The sequence below is a fragment of the Erythrolamprus reginae genome, chromosome 8 (genome assembly GCF_031021105.1).
Source record: "Erythrolamprus reginae isolate rEryReg1 chromosome 8, rEryReg1.hap1, whole genome shotgun sequence".
NCBI lineage: Eukaryota > Metazoa > Chordata > Lepidosauria > Squamata > Dipsadidae > Erythrolamprus > Erythrolamprus reginae.
In genome coordinates this window covers 32,685,002-32,697,667 of record NC_091957.1, presented here as the reverse complement: position 1 = coordinate 32,697,667, position 12,666 = coordinate 32,685,002, and the positions used below count along the sequence as shown (strand labels likewise).

At 42.3% G+C, this 12,666-nt stretch overlaps 1 protein-coding gene across 2 annotated transcripts in view; it reads right to left on the bottom strand.

The window, feature by feature from the left end:
• The window catches only part of OPHN1 (oligophrenin 1), a 156,174-nt gene that overhangs the window by 45,634 nt on the left and 97,874 nt on the right, over positions 1–12,666 (bottom strand). For both annotated transcript variants that reach the window (XR_011559740.1, XM_070759623.1), the window contains exon 17: positions 10,583–10,688. Coding sequence is in view for 1 of the 2 variants with exons in the window: in XM_070759623.1 (XP_070615724.1) it covers positions 10,583–10,688 (106 nt within the window). In the remaining variant the exon portion in view is untranslated. The remainder of the gene's footprint in view (positions 1–10,582; positions 10,689–12,666) is intronic.

Genomic DNA, 12,666 nt, shown 5'->3' with positions numbered 1-12,666 from the left:
GCTACCCTTCTCCAAAAACCCAGCTCTATATCACCATTTATTTATTTATTTATTTTTTATTATTATTATTATTATTATTATTATTATTATTATTATTTATTTTATTAATTAGATTTCTTTGCCACCCTTCTCGAGGCGACTCATGGGGGACATACAACATCCAAACAACAGCCATACAAACATTCATCAACCGGGGGCTCGGGTCTAAAGGCACCAGGCCTGGCGGCACAAATGAGTCTTGAGACTTTTATGGAAGGTAAGGAGGGTGGGGGCAGTGCGAATCTCCAGGGGAAGCTGATTCCAGAGGGATGGAGCCCCCACAGAGAAGGCTCTTCCCCTAGGCCCCACCAAACGACATTGTCTAGTTTCGAGACCTGGAGAAGGCCGACTCTGTCGCTGGGACTCATACAGCAGAAGGCGGTCCCGCAAGTAATCTGGCCCGATGCCATGCAGGGCTTTATAGGTCATTACCAACACTTTGAATGGTGTCTGGAAACCAATCGTGAGCCAATGGAGTCCGCGGAGTGCTAGAGAAACATGGGCAGACCTAGGAAGGCCCATGATTGCTCACGCGGCTGCATTTTGCACAATTTGTAGTTTCAGAACAGCCTTCAAAGGTAACCCCATGTAGAGAGCATTGCAGTAGTCAAACCTCGAGGTGACAAGGGCATGAGCGACTGTGAGTAGAGACTCCCTGTCCAAATAGGGCCGCAACTGGTGCGCCAGGCAAACCACATGGGAGGGCTAGGGGAAACCACAGGAACTCCCCTTGACATTTAATGCAATCAGCATCTCTTAGTAAAAGGGCCAATCCAATGAGTTCTACTTCCCTAAGGGATCAGACTGGGACCAGTCTGACACCAGATTGAATTTGGAGGGTTCAGGCTTGTAGCAGATTCATCAGCCTGGAGTCCAGTTTCAAAGTCAAGAGTTGTGAAGTTCACAAGACAAGGCACACAGAGTGGGGGAGGGGGGTTAGTGAGTTGCTGTTGCCAAACACAGAGCGGGTCTCAGCGTTCTCAATAGCATCCAAGAAATAAATCCAAGGCTTCAAAGTTCCAATATATTAACAGGGCCATGTTAGCACAACTGGAGAAACCCGAATGTAAAGTTACGAGGGTATCTCATTCTCCACACGGATTAGTGTTCATTTCCTTGCATCTCCTCCCATAAAGCCCATCACATGAACCATACATCTTCTGCCAGCATATTTATTTATTTATTGGATTTCTATGATGCTCCTCTCCAAAGACTCGGGGTGGCTTACAACATATAAACACAGTAAATTACAATAAAATTAATTCAATTCAATTCAAATTACATAGATATCTAAAATCCCTAATTGTATTAAAAATCAATCACACCCATTCGTTCAGCAATCATACAATCATTCATTGGCCAGGGGCTAAGATCTAATCGGCCCATGCCTGACAACATAAATGAGTCTTCAGACTCTTATGGAAGGCGAGGAGGGTGGGGGCAGTACGAATCTCCAGGGGGAGCTGGATCCAGAGGGCCGGGGCCCCTACAGAGAAGGCTCTTCCCCCAGGTCCTGCCAAATGACTTTATCTAGTTGATGGGACCTGGAGAAGGCCGACTCTGTGGGACATAACCAGTCGCTGGGATTCATGTGGCAGTAGTCGGTCCCGCAAGTAATCTGATCCGATGCCATGTATCCTGCAACTCCCAGCAGCTTCTGGCCAGATGCTGAATAAAGGCTGACCTTGAGAACCTAAAAGGAATGTGTCATGGCATGCAGCCAAAACCTCCGAGCATTCTGGCTTTGGCCTGACAGTGGGTGCCAGATGCTCCATTTAATAATACAGCCCCATGGTAGTTCATTTAGTGGTGTGAGAGCCCTGGCACCTCGCTTCTACCCTCTCGGCCCAGCTCTTGGGTGGGGAGAGGGTGGTGCTCCCATCCCTCATCTTCAGCGAGTGACAGCAGTGGTTGTGTTGCCTTCTTTACCTGCTCAGATAGTAGTGCCTCTGGGGGTGCTGGAGTGGGCTGCTTCTAGGATCTCCTCTGACTACAAATAGGACCACGAATCAATTCCCATAGCAGGAATAAGGAAAAGTTTCGGAATGTGTCTGCTGATTTCCCTTCCAACTCAAAGAGGTAAGGTTTCCTGGTGGTCTGCCACCAGTGAAGGGCTGCATTTTTTTTACTGCCATACTGTAGGCGTGGCATATTTTGTGGGTGTGGCCTGCTGGCCATGTGACTAGGTGGGAGTGACTTGATGATCATGTGACCAGGGGTGGCTTAAAGGTCGTGTGAGTGGCTTAAAGATGGCCAACTTGAAATCATTCACGTCAAGAGTTTGGGTTAGGGTGCCTGGCCTCTCCTCGCATCAAAGAGATACAATTTCCCTATCTATTTACTATTACTTACTTACTTACTTACTTACTTACTTACTTACTTACTTACTCACTCACTTTCTTATGCCGCCCTTCTCCTTAGACTCAGGGCAGCTTACAACATGTTAGCAATAGCACTTTATAACAGAGCCAGCCTATTGCCCTCACAATCCAGGTCCTCATTTGACCCACCTCGGAAGGATGAATATTACTGAACACTCTTTAATTCTATGTGTATATGCCATATGTGTACATACATATTACACACAAGCACAAAAAAATATACATTATCTATTATATAAACTGTATGTGTATGTACACACACACACACTCACGCATAGCTCTTCTAAAATTATACACATTCAACCTCATTTACTGTGATAGAAAGCCCAGAAGGAAAAAACCAAAAGAAAAAAATTCAAACATTTTTTACTGGTTCTGCGTACCTGACCGTACCCGTAGGAGCCCATCACTGACTGCCATCCAAGTATTGGCCAGTTCTATTTCTGCTTAGATGTTTAGTTTGACCCAGCAGAGGAAGAGAGAGATCTTTATGGTGTTATTAGAAGCAGCAAAGGGGGGAAAAACCCTGGTTTTTCCAGCAGGCCTGGGGCCGTTAAGTTGTCACCTTGATGTCACCTTGATGCGGCCATGAATGACTGAGAGCATGCATGGTTTATAGGGATATTAATGTGTTTTATTAATGGTTTTATTCTAGTTTATTATTATAACTATATTTTATATTGTTTTATTATTGTAAGCCGCCCAGAGTCCATTTGGAATTGGGCAGCTGTTATAAATAAATAAATAAATAAATAAATAAATAAATAAATAAATAAATAAATAAATAAATAAACAAACAAATAAATAAATAAATAAATAAATAAATATACAAATAAACAAATAAACAAATAAACAAATAAACAAATAAACAAATAAACAAATAAACAAACTGGAGAATAAGCAGGAAGCTGGAAGGGGCTCATTCTCTATGCTTGTGACATTTGGGGTTTGGGAAACTTGTGGTTGGTGACATGGCTGTGGCATTTCCTTGGGTGTGACTGACACGGCCCACACAACATCATTGGGGAGGGGAGGGAGATTCCTTCAGAGATCAATAAGTGACCAGTTCAGAGCTCCTGAAGAAAACTGACAATGCATCTGCATAGTGATTACTGTATTTTTCGGAGTATAAGACGCACCTTAGGAATTGCTTTTAGGAATTTGAAAACAACACTCTAAGCAAAAGCTTTATCTTATGACGCATATAATCGCTGCAATCATAATTTCAATTGCGCAAATGTGGAAAAAAGAACAAATCCCATCCGAAAACCTAATCATTGAAAAAATTTACAGATGCACGGAAATGGATATAATGACGAATGCAATCAAGGGAATAAGAACCAAAGAAACCAAAGAGATATGGCAAAAATTACATGAATGGATCCGTAACAAAAATAAAACGTAGAAATACAGGGTATACAAAGGATTTAAGCCTACTATTATACTATGCTTTATCAATTTACTGAATTGTACATAGCTTATTAAATATATAGGGTTATGAAATATAATTTCAACATGTAAAAGATACGGAATTTGATCTGTACAAACATATATGTGAACATTTTTTAAAAATTATCAATAAAAGATTAAATAAACTTGAAGGAAAAAAAGACACACCTTAGTTTTGGGGGGAAATATAGTGGAGGAAAAGTCTGCCCACTAGATATTCATCTGGCTAGCGTCCTTAGTCTGTTCAACTTCAGCACATTATTTTATCCCTGATTAGGGCTGAAAAAGCCTTTTTCAGAGGGAGTAGGAATGAAAACAAGCCTGCAAAGACTTACAGAAGGTAAAAAACTCCTTAGGAGGGAGTAGGAATTTAAAAAAATGCAGCAAGCCAGGAAGACTGGTAGCACCTCGTTAGGGCTGAAAAGCACTGCTTTTTCAGAGGGAGTAGGGATGAAAATAAGCCTGCAAAGCCTTGGGGTTGGAAAAAAAACTTCTTCGGAGGGAATAAGAAGCTGGGAAGATCATTAGCATCCAGTTAGGGATGAGGAAAAAAAGCTTTGAAAAAGCCACATTTGGAATGCACCCAAATTTCAGCCTCTTTCAGGGAGAAAAAAGGTGCATCTTATACTCTGAAAAATACGGTATGTCTTTTCCTTCTGTACTTTCAGCTGTTCCGTTGTCCTTTTCATGGGCTTTTTGGTTTACTTCGCCTGGGATTAGGCACAGGACAGAAGAGAAAGGGGAAAAGGAACATCCCAGAACAAAGTGAAGAACTGATTTCAGTTCAACGTCCATTTCTGGAGACCTCACTTGAACTCAATCTGTATAGTCTGGAGGACATAAGGGAAAGGGGGGACATGATCGAAACATTTAAATATGTTAAAGGGTTAAATAAGGTTCAGGAGGGAAGTGTTTTTAATAGGAAAGTGAACATAAGAACAAGGGGGCACAATCTGAGTTTAGTTGGGGGAAAGATCAGAAGCAACATGAGAAAATATGATTTTACTGAAAGAGTAGTTGATGCTTGGAACAAACTTCCAGCAGATGTGGTTGGTAAATCCACAATCACTGAATTGAAACATGCCTGGGATAAACCTAGATCCATCCTAAGATAAAACACAGGAAATAGTATAAGGACAGACTGGATGGACCATGAGGTCTTTTTCAGCCATCAATCTTCTATGTTTCTATTTAAGTTCACCTGGGAGGCAAAAGGGAGTCCCACCTGAGATGTCCACTCTCCAGGATGCCCCAGCTTGACTTCTCAATGGACTCAGAGGCTCAATTACCAGGAAAGTCTCAAGGCCCATCAACTCAGAGCAAAATTGGCCAAACAGTTTTGGAACAAGAAGACCAAGAGTGAAAGGATCCCTTCAGAGATGAAAGTCCAATCTGCCAAAAGCAGTTCACTCTGCAAGCAGTCAGCTTTGGATTTTATTTTATTTTATTTACAGTTTGTGTTGGAAGGGGACCCTGTGGGTCTTCTAGTCCAACCTCCTGCTAGTGCAGGAGACCCTATGCCATCCCAGACATATGGCGATCCAATCTCTTCTTGAAGGTCTCCAGTGTTTGGGTATTCAAAACCTCTGCGGGCAAGCCGTTCCACCAGTTGATCCCTTTCACCGTCAGAAAGTTCTTCCTTATTTCTAGGTTGAATCTCTCCTTGGTCAGCTTCCATCCATTGCTCCTTGTCTGGCCCTCTGGTGCTTTGGAAAACAGTGTGACCCTCTCCTCACTGTGGCAGCCCCTCAAGTATTTGTAGACTGCTATCATGTCCACCCTGGACCTCCTCTTCTGTAGACTATCCATGGCCAGTTCCTGCAACCTTTCCTTGTATGTTTTGTTTTCTAGTCCCTTTATCATTCTGGTTGCCCTCTTCTGTATTTTTTTCCAGAGTTTCAATGTCTTTTTTGTAGTGTGGGGCCTGAAATTGAATGCAGTACTCTAGGTGTGGTCTGACAAGGGCATTATAAAGTGGTATAGTCCTAGATTGTGAGGAAGCGGGAGATTGTGATCCGCGGTATAGAGCGCTGGTGAGACCCCATTTGGAATAATACTGTGTTCAGTTCTGGAGACTTCACCTATAAAAATATATTGACAAAATTGAACGGGTCCAAAGACAGGCTACAAAAATGATGGAAGGTCTTAAGCATAAAACTCATCAGGAAAGACTTCATGAACTCCATCTGTATAGTCTGGAGGACAAAAGGGAAAGGGAGGACCTGATCGAAGCATTTAAATATGTTAAAGGGTTAAATAAGGTTCAGGAGGGAAGTGTTTGTAATAGGAAAGCGAACACAAGAACAAGGGGGCACAATCTGAGTTTAGTAGGGGGAAAGATCAGAAGCAACGTGAGAAAATATTATTTGACTGAAAGAGTAGTACATGCTTGGAACAAACTTCCAGCAGACATGGTTGGAAATCAACAATCACTGAATTTAAACATGCCTGGGATAAACCTAGATCCATCCTAAGATAAAATACAGGAAATAGTATAAGGGCAGACTACATGGACCATGAGGTCTTTTTCTGCCGTCAATCTTCTATGTTTTTATGTTTCTAGATTGTATTGCTCTGTTGATGCAGCTCAAGATTGTGTTGGCTTTTTTAGCGCCCGCTGCACATTGGTGGCTCATGTTTAGTTGGTTGTCTACCAAGACTCCTAGATCTCTCTCACAATCACTTGAGTGTGGTTTCACCCAGTTTGTATGTTTTGGGTTTGTTTGTTTGTTTACCTAGGTGAAGGATTTTACTTTTCTCTACGTTGAACTTCATTTTGTTTGTTTGGGCCCAGTGTACATGTTTGTCTAGATCTTTCTGTTTGAAGATCTACATTTTATTTGAACAGAAAACTGTTTTTTCTAAAACTACCTTTTCCAAAGAGAGGTTCCCTCACCGTCTCCTGGGTTTGCTAGAATGACAACAACTGCATCTGTTGCAGATGTTTATCACATGTAAGCTGGGATCGGGCACAATGTAAAGTTTTCTGAATAATTCCTTGTGTCCACATGAGCCTTCAACCTCACAACTTACTCCCCACCTTGATGAAAGCAAGAAAGCCACATGATGCAAAACACAGCCACTCAATGCAACTGAAAACTGGCACTGTTTACCAAGACAGGAGCAACCCAAGGCATTAGGAAGGAGTGCCCAGTGGAAATCCTGCACAGGCTCCAAAGCTAGCTTCCACCAAAGAAATCAGAGCCGCTAATTGCTGAGCAATCACAGAGCCAGGAGGGCGAGAGAGACAAGGGCTGGACGTGCCTCCCGTTCCAGCAGAAAAGAGACGGAGAGGTAGAGCCAAAAAAATTAGATTGGGGGGGGGGGGCTCAAAAAAACCTTGGCTAAACAGATGGGCAATTTAGTTTTCCAAAAAACGTGTTGTAAAGCTGTCCTGTGGGCAGTTGGAAAATAGCTAGGATTACATGCAATTTGCTTGGGTTTGGACGAGCCAATTGCAGGGAGTCAGACCATGAAGATCTTAACCATGATTTACTGCTTAGTGTTACTTAATGTTACTTAATGTTAATGAGCAATTGTGATTCCTTCAAAGGAAGGAACCCTTCTTCAAAATATTGGTTCCTCTCTTCAAAAAGGGGGGGAGGGTTAAACAGACGCAGGAAACTACTGACCAAACATCCTGACATCAACACCTGGGAAAATCCTTGAACAGATAATCAAACAATAGATCTATGAGCATCTAATAGCAAGAAAAGATATAACCAGAAGCCAGCATGGGTTTGATCAACAACAGATCACACCAAACTAATCTTGTCAATACGGGTATCATAAAATTCTAATGCGTTCAATAAGGTTCTCATGTTGTTTCTATTATGGTGATTCAGTAAAAAAAACATTTTGGTCATGATAGATGAATTTGTTTAGTATTTTTTTAAGTTTTTCTACAAAAATCCTTGCAAAGATTTTGTAATCTGTGTTTAAGAGTGAGATGGGTCTGTAGTTCTGTATTTTGTTTTTATATAGCCTTCTTTCCAAGATTCAGGTATGATTCCATGTTCCAAAATTTCATTAAACAAATCAAGCATGATCAGATCAAGTGGATTTTCAATCTTTTCATATAGTTCAAAAGATATACCATCTGGACCAGGAGTCTTATTGCTTTTTTGTTTATATATTGTGCTTCTTAATTCAATTACGGTAATCTTTTGGTTTAACAAACTAATCTTATTTCATTCTTTTTCAAAGTTACTAAATTAGTGGAGCAGTGAAATGATGTGGACACAGTATACTTTAATTGACAAAGTAGATCCCAACTTACTTCCTGGTAAGTTGGGATCTCCAAAGCCTTTGATTCAGTGGTCCATGACAAACTATTTCAAAAACTAAAATCCTATGGCATCTCAGGATCCCTCCACAGCTGGATTACTGCATTCCTGTCTAACAGGCAACAAGTGGTCAAAATAGGAAGCTCCATATCCACACCGGTCCCTGTTAAAAGAGGTATCCCCCTAGGTAGCGTACTGGGACCTACACTCTTCATTCTCTACAGCAGCAACCTTTGCGATCTTATCACAAGCAACTGTGTTCTTTTTGCAGACGATGTAAAACTCTTCAACACCACTGATAACACAACTACTCTACAAAAAGACCTAGACTCAGTTTCTGAATGGTCCAACACATGGCAACTCCAAATCTCAACCAGCAAATGCTCTGCCCTACACATTGGCAAAAAGAATCAGAACTTCAAATACAAACTTAATAAACAAATTATCACAGATAATCCCCACTCGGTCAAGGACCTCGGAATACTAATAACTAAAGATCTAAGTGCCAAAGCCCACTGCAACAACATCGCTAAGAAGGCCTCAAGAGTTGTTAATCTAATCCTACGTAGCTTCTGCTCTGGAAATCTCACATTACTTACCAGAGCTTACAAAATTTTTGCCAGACCCATCCTCGAATACAGCTCATCTGTTTGGAACCCATATCGCATCTCAGACATTAACACCCTTGAAAATGTTCAAAGATACTTCACAAGAAGAGCCCTTCATTCCTCCACTCGAAACAGAATATCCTACGAAACTAGACTTACAATCCTGGGTCTTAAAAGCTTAGAACGACGACGCCTTAAACATGATCTAAGTATTGCCCACAAGACCATATGTTGCAACGTCCTGCCTGTTGGCGACTACTTCAGCTTCAACCACAACAACACAAGAGCACACAACAGATTCAAGCTTAATATTAACCGCTCCAAACTTAACTGTAAAATATATGACTTTAGTAATCGGGTTGTCGAAGCGTGGAACTCATTACCGGACTCTGTAGTATCATCCCCTAACCCCCAACATTTTACCCTTAGACTATCCACGGTTGACCTCTCCAGATTCCTAAGAGGTCAGTAAGGGGCGTACATAAGTGCACTAGAGTGCCTTCCGTCCCCTGTCCTATAGTCTCTCGTATATCTCGTATTTCTTCTCTACTATATCCTCTATAACCTTCATTGTGTATTATTGTGTATTGGACAAAATTAATAAATAAATAAAAATAAATAAATAAGTTATAAAAAGGTGCGATAGACAGCAGAGAGAGGCAGAGAATAGAGATAGAGATACATTCTCGGAGTAATCTTTGCCAAACCGTGTCACAGAGAGATCTTCCTTAGGCAAGATTTAGGGAGAAATCAATGCCAGGGTCAATTAAGGAGGCAGATTGCTCTATTTGCTCTGAATGTTTTTTTTCTAGGTGCTAATAATGTTCCCAGCTCTTACTGGCTTGCAAGCTCTTTCATTGTTATTCTCTCCGAATAAAGTTTTTTTAAAGCCCTAATTTAAAGCCCTAACCAGGGGATAAAGTAATGTGCTGGCTAAGGATGCTAGCCAGATGAATACCTGGTAAGCAGATTCTTTTCTCTATTTTCCTCCCCAAAAAACTAAGGTGCGTCTTATACTCCAAAAAATACGGTAGGTAAAAGATGAATATATTTCTGAGCAACTACAGCTGTTTTTCCTAATTATCCTTAGTGCGTTGCTGTCTTTGCTATAACACTTTTCTGCATTTTTCTGCCATTGTATTTCAGATGTACTTAAAAGGTTTGCCCGTTTGATGCTCTTCTTGGAATAAGACACATCTCTCTACAACCCTAACCTGACCTGCTTTGGGAATCCTAGGCTGTGTTGGCTTACAATACCCAGCATCCCCAGCCCAGAGGGTTCTGCGCTCAGCAATGCATGTGGCCCAAGAAGAACTGCCTGCATCCCGTCGGTCGATTGTGGCTGGAATGACTCATTGAGGAAAGAAATTGAGTCAGGAAGGATAGCACAGGCCAAAAAGAGGCCTCCTCCCAGTGTATTTATTTAGTTCAATTTGTATAAAACACAATTCCAGAAAAGGGGAGGGGTCCTCTCTAAGTGATTCTGGGAGGACGGGGAGCACGGCACGACTTAGCAACTGAACAACACCAACCTACAAATATCACCCCAAAAGAAGGCCCCCCAATGTAAATGTGCTTACATCGTCCCCAATTCCAGCGTGCTTTATCTTTCTCCTCTGCAAAACAAGGCCGCCACGCCACGCCTGCTCCCTTCTGGAACAGCTACTAAGTACACTCGCCACGCAAGCTGCTTCCAACACCATCGGCTCCGACTCCACTCCCACACCAGCATCCCCCTCCCCTCCGGTCCCCCAGCAAATGAGGCCAAAGCTCCAGAGGAAACTCTTTTGCTGGGGTTTCAGATCAGCCCCCAACTTACTGGACAAGGTGCCTGATGAGCAACTCGGACATCTCTCGGTTCTTCTCAGGGAGTTTATAAACCAGGGCATGAATGGCTCCCAGCCTGTAATCCAGGTTCTCAGACTCTGCGGGTGAAAAAGAAAATGACAACAAATAAAATAATCATCAGATTTTTTAAAAATTATTTATTATTATTATTATTATTATTATTATTATTATTATTATTATTACATTATTATTATCATTTAATTATCTACTTGCTTTTCGTACCGCGGTCAGGTGGTAGGAAAAGCAAGTAGAATGCTTGGCTGCAAAACTAGAGGTATAACAAGCAGGAAGAGGGAGATTGTGATCCCGCTGTAGAGAGCGCTGGTGAGACCACATTTGGAATGCTGTGTCCAAAAACAATACAACAACAAATATAATTAATTACAAATTATTACTAAAATCCCATATATATTAAAATCAGTGAGCCAATTCATTCACAACCACACATCACATTTGGTAAGGGGGGGGGCTTGATCTGATTGCCCCATGCCTGGCGACATAAATGAATCTTAAGACTCTTGCGAAAAGCGAGGAGGGTGGGGGCAGTGCTAATCTCTGGAGGGAGCTGATTCCAGAGGGCCGGGGTCGCCACAAAGAAGGCTCTTCCCCTAGGCCCCGCCAGACAACATTGTCTGGCCGATGGGACCCAGAGAAAGCCGACTCTGTGGGACCTAACCGGTTGCTGGGATTCGTGCGGCAGAAGGCAGTCCTGTAAGTATTCTGGTCCAATGCCATGTAGGGCTTTATAGGTCATCACCAACACTTTGAATTGTGTCTGGAAATTTTTTTCCTTGCATGGAGGGCAATTTTACCAGGCTTGGTTTAGACCCCTTCCTAACTTGGTGTTGCATCTTTTTCAATAATAAATCTGGGAAATTATGTACCTGGGATAACTCCCTGTGAAAGGAAGCAGCGCCGGAGGAAACAGACGGAATTTGGGTGGTGTGTGTGTGTGTCCAGTATAGTTAAACTACAGAGCAGTGATGGCAAACTTTTTTTCCCTCGGGTGCATGTCCCCCCTCGTGAGTTGGACCCTATGTTACTATGGGTTTACCAATCATGTCTGCTGGAAGTTTGTTCCAAGCATCTACTACTCTTTCAGTAAAATAATATTTTCTCATGTTGCTTTTGATCTTTCCTCCAACTAACTTCAGATTGTGTCCCCTTGTTCCAGTGTTCACATTCCTATTAAAAACGCTTGCCTCCTGAACCTTATTTAACCCTTTAACATATTTAAATGTTTCGATCATGTCCCCCCTTACCCTTCTCTCCTCCAGACTATACAGATTGAGTTTTATTTATTTATTTTATTTATTCTATTTTTATGTCGCCTTTCTCCTTAGGCTCTGGGCAGCTTGCAACATGTTAGCAACAGCACTTTTTAATAGAGCCAGCATATTGCCTCCACATTCCGGGCCCTCATTTTACCCACCTCGGAAGGACGGAAGGCTGAGTCAACCTTGAGCTGGTGGTGAGATTTCAACCGCTGACCTACAGATCTACAGTCAGCTTCAGTGGCCTGCAGTACAGCACTCTACCTGCTGCGCCACCTCGGCTCTTAAGAGTTCATTAAGTCTTTTCTGATAATCATGTGCATGCAAGTGCCTATGTCTATAATTCAAGGCCCCTGCCCCCCTGCACATTATTATTATTATTATTATTATTATTATCATCATCATCATCATTACTATTATTATTATTTATTAGATTTGTATGCCGCTTCTCCCCTCCCCCACCTCCCCCCATTTCCCGACTCCCAGTGGGCCTGGTAGCCCCATTTTTCACTCTCCCCAGGTTCCAGTCATTCTTGGAGACTGGGAGGGCAAAAATGGCCTCCCTCACCCCCACCCCTGAGGCCCTCCGGAGGCCAGAAACCCTCTCCCAGAGACTCCGCATGAGATGAAAATCAGCTGGCCAGCATGCACACACATGCTGCAGCTGAGCTAGGTTGTGTGCCAATAGATATGGCTCCATGTGCCACCTGTGGCACGCATGTCACGGGTTCGCCATCACTGGTATAGAGTCTATATGTTTTAAAAGCCTGGAATTCATTGT